The following is a 10,699-nucleotide window of genomic DNA, read 5'->3' on the forward strand; positions in this document are numbered from 1 at the left end:
GTTTTTTTTCGTCTTTCTTGTGAGTTTGCTTCTACTACAACGCCAAAATAAGAAATAACTCTTGATTTGTTTCTTATTATCACGTTAGTATACCATAAACTTCGAAAAATCGTTAAGAAAGGTAGGAGAAACTGATTAAACGCACCGACTGTTATGCATTAGCTGGTCGGATTTGTTTATCCGGGTTACCGCCTGTTAGGTGAAAAAAGTACAGAGCTTCAAGCAGCTTTTCTTTTCGATTACATTTTGGTATAGACCAACAAAGAATCGAGACGACCAAGACGCGCAGCACTAGCTAGAGAATTGTTTTGTTGTTGAAACTCGCACCAGTTACGAAAATCTGGACGACCCGCGCATTCAGAATGTTCCCGGCAAAAATATGAATGGAAATCAGGCTGGAAAGCATCACAAGTTGTCACAGGCACTTATTTAGCCAGTCTGCCTGTGAACGTCGATTTCGACACCATTTTTGCCCTGGACTAGCTCCGTAATCACAAAGTCACTAAAACCTTGTGCTTGATTTAGAGACAGTGCATTCGGTGCAGAACGAAGTTTTCTTCCTGCTCTGGGCAGTGCTTTTAAAATAAAGCCGGAGGAGAAAAAGAAAAAGCCCCATGGCCAAATAAAGGATGGAGACTATATCTTACAACCACATGCATGGAAACAAGATGTATTTTCGCCCACAAAATTGTATTTAATTACAATTGTAGTTGAAATACCCACGTTTTAGTATTTAAATACACACGCCAAATACATTAACCAGTTTGTAATTAAGTACAAATGCAAAATACACAAAGTATTTGAAATACGTATTTCAAATACTTGTTTTTGAAATACAGGCGCAACCAACAGCGCAGTCAAGGCTACGGCATGGGCGTAGCCAACATTGAGGTAAACGTCATCACCATAGCCCCCTTTTGTTTGTTTTTACTTCTCCGGGCGAGCGTAGCGCATGACGTCAGCAACGGTTCCTCTCGGCGCTCAGCGGTGTCCACATGATTGCCGTAACGCGCCTGCGCAGCGCGCTTCATGGAAGCCATCCGGCCACCCGCCGTGGTCTCGCCGTTACCGCCATTTCTTGCGTCACAACCGCCGCCGTCGTCTCACCGCTTGTGATTATTGTTTCTCAGAGTTTCGTCCACACTACGAAGACTACGCGCGCAGACTTATGCCGCAGTTTTCCAGACGTCGTCGAATGTCGTAGATACCAAAACGTTGTAAAGAGTGCGGTGCAGACGACACTTGCGCTTGGCAGACGCCCGCCTCAATCCCGCTCGTCGTTGCGTAGAGGATCACGCGACATCTCGTACCACGTGATGGCCATGTTCTCGGGGGCCCAAGGGCAATGTTGCCGATCAGAGCCGACGTTTCGTTCCGATTTCCGCTCGTATTTAAAATTAGATTTAAAAATATAACTAACCCATTTTTCGAGAAGCAAACAACGTACTGTGTTTTACTGGGGCTTCTTAATACGAAATCACTCAATATAAAGGAATCTTTGGAATTGAGCGGAGTTGCCCTTTAAGATAAAAATATTTACTGCCAGGACCTCCGCCGAACACAATAATGTTTTCGGGACCGGAACGCCGTGTTCAATCTACACGCAGTATCTAAGAGGCACTTCAATTAAGGCGGTAACTTTTTTTACTTTTTTGATCTCGCAGGTTTCTCTTTTTATTGGCATTGCGGGTTGGATGCAGTATATTGCCAAAGAAGTAAGAAAAGACAACGCTCGTGTGCCTCGTGTAAAAAAAATCATGATGAGTGGTTCAGTGATCCCGATCAAGCTTGCACAGGAGATTCGTGAAATATTCGACGTCGAATCACTTCTCAATATCTACGGCATGACTGAAACGTTTGGTTTAATGTGCAGCTCACCTGTTGGACAAATTACCTTCGATAACAGCGGAGTTCCTCTTGCCGGTATAAAAATCAAGGTATGCCTGAAACTCATCGGATTGTACACGTGTTCTTTTTGTTAGGTTTAAAATTTGCCATAGCAGTGTAGTGTTCCGTTTATTACTTACTGACGAAGATCAGCAAGCAAATGATTTACAAGCAGCAACGAATTATTTTAGGGATAAGAGGTACGATAAAAAAATTCTGAGACTAATTTTGTACCTTAAAAAAAGAAAGTTACGCGCAGCACTCAAAGGCAGGGATCTTTTTGTCTCATTGTGCCAAAGGGCCCCATTCTGTGAACATTTGGAGGTGCGCTACACGAGCATTTTGCGGCCATGCGCGAGGACTTAATGCGGTTTCACCATAGACTTCAAACCAGATCATGAGAGAACACAATCCTGCTTGAAACTTGTGCGAATTCATATCAACTGTTTCTGTTCTAGCTTTGACGAGTTCGACACAACATTGATATTTGCTCTCCTTCTGGTTTGCAGCCTATAGTGATACCGCCATTGCGCCTGTGCACGTGGTCACAAGAACTCGTATACCGCAGCCCCCAAACGATCACATTACCCTTCATCATGAGACGCCTTTAAATGTTGCGCGCGCGTTACCTACAAAATCAGTGTCGTACTCTTTGATCACACTTCGTATATGATTACTAAAATCTATAGAAACGCACAATCAAACTTCAAGTTCTCGTGAGCTTATACACGTGATAATCAGGGAATACTGCATCGCAATGTGTTTAGGAGCTTACAGACGTTCGATGTAACATTGTAACATCGGCACGCCTAGAGATACGCCTCGCAATGGATACTTGTACGTACGAATAAAAATATGACGCTAAAACTATTTGGAAAGTAATTTAGCACACTTTATATTCATTTTAGAACACAACTACGTACAGATATTCAGTGAGCACGAAACGACTAAACTCGCGAGTAAACTTTAACATGGCACCACCTGAATATGATGATATCTGATCTGTGTGGTAGAGGCTGGCTCACAAATTTGGGCTGGAAAGTGATCGAGTGTGCCCTGGTCGCTTGTAACCGCCTACCACGAGACATCACAAAGCGTTTCCAACTGCTTGACCGGGGTCATGTGGTTTGTGTGGCGCGTTTTGCAACACGATCCGCGACGAGGTGACGAAAGCGATGATCGTCTGCGAGCGTCTCTGCCTTTCCGCCTGCTTTCCTTCTCGCCACGCGACAACGCAGCGTAAAAACAAAAAATAAAAAAAAGCAAACGCTCTTCATTGTTTCAAATGGACTATCTCTCTTCAATCTAGGCTCTATAGAACAGACCGACACACTGACGCCATCGGTCGGGCAGAACCAGGGTGTAAGATAGACAGGTGGCGAAACGAGAGCCAAATGAGCGACCGGATTGTGTTCCCCTCGGGTTTCTTTTTTTCTGTGGCGCCATCTATGTGGAGCACCGCGAACTCTCACTCCGGGTGGGCGACCGGTGGCGGCCGGCTAAACTGACGGAGGTGGTTTCTCGTGGATTTTCAATGAAGAACTGTCGTGTTCTCGGGTTACTTTGCGCTCTCTCCCATAAAGTTCCATGCGAATCCGATTCCAATTTTTTTCTTCTCGCCGCAGCGCCATCTGTCGCAAATCGGGAGTACCCGCAAGCAGACGAGTACACATTCCGGTCACGGCGCTGCGGTAGGCTTCTATGGGCCGTTTCCCCACCTGTCCATCTTACACCCTGGGCAGAACACTTTCGATCTGAGTCATAGGTTTTGCAGTATTTGGATGATCCAATCTACGGTTCCTGTAGAAGAAGTGGTTGGGTAAAGCAATACTATAATTATTTTTGAAGTTCATGGAAAAAGGATAATACAAAATATAAGCAATTATATAGGTAAATCGCAGGTGTTTCAGGGCTGCCCGATAGAGTGCGCCAACTAGCTAGTGAAATGTCATGCTTTAAATACCCTGGGTAATGGTTGGGTGTTTGAAAATCCAGGGACAGGTCTTTCAAAATTCGATGCTGTTCATCAGCAGAACTTTGATGTTTTCGTTCACTTCGTTTAGTAAGCTTTTCCTGACCACATACGACCTATTTTTTTCAATTCACAATGAGTGCTACCTGACCTTGCTTGAAGCATTCAAACCTGCTTTTGAATCATCATTTCGCCCATTGAATTTATTTGTCTATTCATTTTGTAAAATTTTCGATGCTTTTTCTGGCTCTGCATAATAAAAGATTTGCCGTTTTAAAAAAAAAAAATGTTATCACCGACTGGACTTCGGAAGTTTAATGGGTCATTCTTTTGACTTTAATGGGAGAATTAGCAAGCACACACCGAAATCATGAAGAATATGTCACAGAACTACGTCAAGTAGCACTAATCCACATACGAGGCCATACTCATGCGGGACACGGAAGTAACTATTTTTGCGGGACAAATCCGCGAACGGTACTTGCATACTGAATGCTGCATATATTTTATATTGTTATCTCTTGTGCGAAATAGTGCTTCGTGATTGGGTTGCCTTGAATTACATTACTATCACCCCTATTATTTGAAACTTTCACGCCGTGAAAATAGCCTTTATTCAAGTAGCTGAGTGAATGTTTGCAATCAGACCGTTCGTTAAAAGAGTTTGTCACAACCATTTGACTATTTTCGGAAACGGCGGTGCGGCTGTTTCTTCTAACAAATACTGTTCTACTATAATAATGAAGTTGATGGCCTAATATAATGTTCCAGGTTATAGACATAAGCAGCGGCGAATCTCTCGGCCCGTTTTGTAATGGCGAGATTGTGGTTCACACCCGAGGGGTCATGAAGGGCTACTTTGGCCGTCCCGAAGCTACTGCTGAAGCCTTCAGCAACGATGGATGGTTGCGTACAGGTATGACGTGCTTGTTTTTTTTTTTTTTTTTTCTTTTTTTATTCAAAAATTAAAATAATACAGGATTCTCGGTCAGACCCAAATATTTCTTTTGCGCCTAAATAGTCATGGATCTGGAGTGTTATTATGCACTTCCTTTTGTTCACTAACCCATAGTGCATCCGGTCAGACCTCTATATAACGCTGTAAATCTGTATTGTAAAATATTTGGACATGATATGGGGCAAAGATTAACCATATAACCAGTTTCAAAACTCTGCGGTTTGGTGTTCAGCCAACAATGTTGACAAAGATATCCCGGGCTTCATTAATATATAAAGTTTTCCCATGACGTCACAATTCACTACAATCCTACTTGGTTTGCCATCGCTGTGCGCTAGATGTGCGCACGAACGGGTGCAGGAGCGCATTTCTAGACACTCACCTACGATTCTTGAGCAATGGAATGGGGCGTTCTCCCATTTCTGTGTTGTTATGCATATGAACGATAGTCATTGTGCATTTTCTAACGTTTATGCGCTCAGTGGAGCGAGCGTTCGTTACAAAAGAAATCCCGATTTAGGCAAGTTATCATCCTTTTCGGCTTGTGTTCGACCACCTCACGAGGCCGCTAACCCTACACAACACCTGCCGCAAATCGCCGCCTTGACAACACCGATGACAGATGAGGAGTGTCTACTTCTCTGTTGAGGCATCGGTTCAAGCTCGGCAGGGCGTTAAACCAATCAATTACAACTGGTTTGTATAGGCTTCTTATATTAAATAAGTGTTTTCATGAGTGCGTTTAGTGAAATTTCAGCTCCAATATAATTCGAATCGAACAGTGCCAAATAGTGGGCCAAAATTTAAGTTCAAGTTAAGTTTTTTTTTTTTTTTAAATATTGAATGCAAAAATTTCTATTTGCAATGCACAAAAACTAAACAAAAACCGCGTGCAAAAAATCCACTTGCGTGCCTATTTTACTGTAAGCCCACTGAACAAAGAGCGATAAATACTGACAAGATTGCATTTTAAATTTCAGGAGATTTAGGCTACTACGACGCTGAAGGTCGGATCCACGTTATTGAGAGATTGAAACAGATGATAAAATGCATGGATAATGTCGTTACCCCTGCGGAGCTGGAAGAAATTTTGAACAACCACGAGGCTGTCGCAGAGGCCGTAGTTGTGGGAGTTCCAAGCTCGACCTATGGCGAGGCTCCGACAGCCTGTGTCGTTGTCAAGGACGGCTTCGAGAAAAACCTCGAGAGTCTGGCGACAGAACTGAAGGAACTCATTGCTGGTATATGTCATGTTCCTGATATTCCAACTTTGTTTTTGGTGTGATATGTGCTGTCTAACTTGCACAATTCAAAGCTTAACTTTTAAGGTTAACGCACAAATCTGGTTTTGGGAAAAGTGGCCTATGAGCTCTAATCATTAATGCAAAATGATAACTAGAAACCTCTAGGGTGCCTTTCCCTCTGCCGTCTTTACCAACGCTCCCCCTCCTTCTCCCCTTTATCCCCCACCCCTCTGCCTCCAATTAGCTGGTACCAATTACCTGAGAGGCTTTGTATTAATCGGCACTCATACCTACAACGCGCTACTACGAGACAGACCAGACATTATCAGCCACACTTACTGGCACCTTACTTTGCTTGCACCAATCTTTTTAAATTTTTTTTTCCCAGCAGAATTAGTGACTGGAATTCTCTTCCCACTGAGTTAGTTGTTTCCTCCCCGTTCATGACAGTATCACGGAGGGGGAGGATCAAATAAGGATATGAAGGCTCTGTCGAGCAGAGCCTCCCCCAGCGAGAGTCCCGCCCGTTGGATTAGGGCCGTCTTATATAGCCTGCGGGAATGGACGCGCCCGGGGTGGGTCGGATGTAGGTGGCTCGCCGGAGGGGCGGACCCGTCCAAGCCATGATCCCGAGGGGTGTGCCTTAGGCGAACCACCCGAGAAGGACGAGGGAAAGCCGCCCACCAGGGAATATGGCTTCGCCCTCGCATCCGGGACGCGCCCCCACGTGGCGACGTCCCACGGCCTGCCTGAGCTAGGCCTAGATAGGGATGCGGGGAACCCGTCGTTCCCACAATACATATATATATATATATATATATATATATATATATATATATATATATAAACCGCTTAAATGTAACTTTAATGGCTTTTTTAAGCAAATGTGTAAAGCTTAAAGAAACACTGTATATACTGTATAAATATTGAAATTATACTCAAAAGAAAGAACATAATTGGTGCTTTACGGTGATATAAAGATCATAAAAATATGTTGATTAGGTCACACAGCACAGCTTGCTGAACTTCGTCAAATATCGTCACAAAGAGGCGGTTTGACAAATAAAAAAAAATCATTAAGAATGTTATGACCTAGACGCTTAATTAGCATGAAAAGCCTATGTCTAGAGTGTTCCCGAAAGTTATATTGATGTAGCGTAAAAAGTAGGGAAAACTGATGGAGTGAATTATGGCACCTCCGATATTCTGGAAAAACATCAATTTCCACCTTGACCGCTTCAACGGTCCATAACTTGAGAACGAAAAATCCGACGAAATAACCGTTTGCGTCTTCTTTTATTATAGGAATTGCCCCAAAACATATATTGTTTTCGTCAAAATTGAAAATTCGACCCTAAATCCGTGCCTGAGTTGAGATGAAATCACCCATATATACAACGGGGATGGTGGCGGGGGGCCGAAGGCGTGGGTATAGAAGAAGAAAAGAACCCTTGGTGAAAACAGCAACAACGGACGATATAATCTTCGACGTTTCGGCCGAAACGTCGAAGATTAAATCGTCCGTTGTTGCTGTTTTCCCTAAGGGTTCTTTTCTTTTTCTATATGAACTTAAATTCAGTTATAGAAGGCAAAACGTCCCATTCTGTAGAATGCATTATTTCTGCTGGGAAGAAATTAACTGGCGCGTCGTTGGCAAACACATTTAATGACAGGTTTGTTGATTTGCCTCAAATTAACTGTAGAGATGCTGCATGTGATAATATAACCTTTAAAACTAGAGATTCTGTTTTTCTATTGCCAGTTACTGATACAGAGGTGTCTACTGTCTTTATGGAATTAAAAAATAGCCATAGCTGTGATGCCGATGGTATGCAGATTCTGCCGGTAAAATATGTCTTACCACTGATCACTCCCTTCCTTACTTACATTTTTAATTTATGTTTTTCAACTGGGGTGTTTCCACAGCTTATGCAAAAAGCTAGAGTGTCTGTGCTTTATAAAAAGGGAGACAAGAACGACATAAATAATTATAGACCTATCTCTATCTTACCGGTTTTTTCTAAGGGCTTAGAAAAACTTGTTCACATTCGTCTGTCAAATATTTTAATAAGTATCGCGTAATTATTAATGATCAATTTGGGTTCATGAAGCATCGTTCGACAGATCTAGCATTACTAGAACAAAAAGAATTTATTTTAGAGAGTTTTGAGGCAAACCAGATAGCTTTAGCCGTATTTATTGATTTTACGAAAGCATTTGATTATCTAAACCATAATTTATTCCTAAAAAAACTTTATCTTTATGGAATTCGGGGCCAAGCACTTACGTTGCTTCAGTCATATTTGAGTAATCGTAAGCAGTTTGTCTATTTAAATGGGTTTTCATCTAATACAAAGTCTGTTTTTTCCGGTGTACCACAGGGGAGTATCTTGGGACCTTTGCTATTTAACATTTATATTAATGATATTGTTAACATAGATTCTCTTGCTAAATTTGTTATATATGCAGACGATACAACCCTTTTATTTTCGGCTAAGACTAGTGAGGAACTTATCAACTGCGCAAATGATACTTTAACAGGTTTGCAAAATTGGACATCCGACAACGGGCTTAAAATTAATAGTGGTAAAACCAAAGCAATTTTCTTTCAAACCAAAAATAAAAGCGTTTTTATAACGAAAAGTCTCGTAATAAATTCAAAGGTTATAGAGATAATGGAAAATTTCAAAAGTCTTGGCGTTATTTTTAACCAGTATTTGACTTGGGACGACCATGTAAGCTATATACTTCCTCGATTGTCCAGGGTCATCGGATTAGTCTCACGAAACCGTTTTATTTTACCAAACAACGTTAAACTACTTATTTATCAAACTCTATTTGCATCCCACTTAAACTACTGCCACCTGGTATGGGGTACAGTCACCAGTTCAAATCTACAAAAAATACATCTATTACAAACAAAAATTGTTCGCCTCATTGCTAATGTTTCTTATATTTCAAGCTCCAAGGGCTTGTTTGAAAAATATAACTTGTTGCGTGTTTTCGATATGTATACATATAAACTTGTGGTCCGTTTTAAGGTAGAAAAAAAAAACGTGGATATTCTGGCCAAACTTTCTAAACTAAGGGAACATGTTACCTCCTATCCAACTCGTTCGGCGGCACGTTGGGTTGTGCCTCTTTGCCATAACAACTATTCCATGCAGTCTCTAAAGTATATGCTGCCTACTTTACTAAATTTCCTCTTAAACAAAAACGTTGATATAATGTCTGTCACAATGCAAGATTTATTTTCTTATTTGAATTTATTACTTTTCTGCGATAGGTTATAATCTATTTTTGTATACAATGTTGATATTATTTTTGCTGTTGCTTTGTACTTCTAATCTGTCATGTGGAACTGTAAGCGAGCAGGGGGCTTCGTCAAGCTGTTAAACAGCTTTTTCCCTCTGTTTCCTCCATTCCTGTATCGAATGGGAAATAAACTTTATTATTATATATATTATATATATATATATATATATATATATATATATATATATATATAACACAGCCCATATTGGTTAAAATTTTTTGTTTGATACAGCTATTTTGCTTATCAGATGATTTCGAAGTATTAATTAAGAATTGGAAGGCACAAATAATAATCTTCAAAAAGGTAAAGTGTCAAGAAGACCATAAACATGAACGCACAAAGTATAAAAAGGAAGAAACACAAGCGGCGGTGTGTTGGTTACTTTCTATACTTACTGTGTTCGGGTTTATGTTCCAGCTGACATTTATACCAAACATGTACCAACTAGCTCAACTTGAGACTGTACCTCAAAAAAGTTCTGCATTCCATATTAGACCGGCTATTATCAATCGGTGCCCTTGGCTGTATTACATTAGCTGCTATTTGGAACTGACAATGAAGAGAAATAGTAGTCAATTTACTCCATACAATGCACAAGACACTAAAAAAGCAAATGTGCTTGGTATGCGCCATGCTTTTTCTTTAATTTTCGAAAATGACATGGAGACGAAACGTAAACGTCTTTCTGCTTTTTAGTCTGCAAAAAATATGGCTACATGATTGGAGTGTTGAGCTTGCGGGAAATTAATAAAATGATTATACGTTTTTTTTTTTTTCGATTGCAAAGCACAAGCAGCAGTGTTCAAGCAGCTGTATGGAGGTGTTTTCTTTATGAAAACTCTTCCCAAGTCCGAGAGCGGCAAGATCCTGAAACAAGAGCTCAAAACAAAGGTTGCCCATGAAATTGAAAAGTTAAACATATAGTTGAGCTTCTCAGACTCCACAACATACACGAAAACCAGCATGTAACCTGAGATGGTGTTCCCGTATTTCACTTGTAATAAACAAGAATAAATAAAAATGCCCCAGTTAATTCTTATGTTTGTGAGTCGGTTTCAATTCATGACTAGATATGATTAAGCAAAGTTCCATTAATGGCAGTATACACCAGTTTGCCTTTGATGAAGTGTAGTATTGTGTTGGGACGATCCGGTCGGCCGCAGACACTAAAAGAAGGCAAGACTATGAGAACACACAAACGATTTATGGAGGCCGGGCCATCACGTGAAGATTGGCGAAGATAGTCGTGCTCGGCAAATTAGCCTTCCACTTCCACTTTCCACTTCCACTTTCTAAATGTTTAAAAGCCCCAACACGCTCAA

At 41.1% G+C, this 10,699-nt stretch overlaps 1 protein-coding gene across 1 annotated transcript in view; it reads left to right on the plus strand.

Annotated features, from left to right (window-relative positions):
• Positions 1–10,301, plus strand: part of LOC120844903 (4-coumarate--CoA ligase 1-like) — a 38,285-nt gene extending 27,984 nt beyond the window's left edge. The window contains exons 6-9 of the mRNA XM_040216904.3: positions 1,665–1,937; positions 4,631–4,775; positions 5,798–6,058; positions 10,165–10,301. Coding sequence (XP_040072838.1) covers positions 1,665–1,937; positions 4,631–4,775; positions 5,798–6,058; positions 10,165–10,301 — 816 coding nt within the window. The remainder of the gene's footprint in view (positions 1–1,664; positions 1,938–4,630; positions 4,776–5,797; positions 6,059–10,164) is intronic.
• The last annotated feature ends 398 nt before the right edge of the window (positions 10,302–10,699 follow it).

Source organism: Ixodes scapularis, unplaced genomic scaffold, assembly GCF_016920785.2.
Source record: "Ixodes scapularis isolate PalLabHiFi unplaced genomic scaffold, ASM1692078v2 ptg000225l_1___fragment_3__unscaffolded, whole genome shotgun sequence".
NCBI classification, from domain to species: Eukaryota; Metazoa; Arthropoda; class Arachnida; order Ixodida; family Ixodidae; genus Ixodes; species Ixodes scapularis.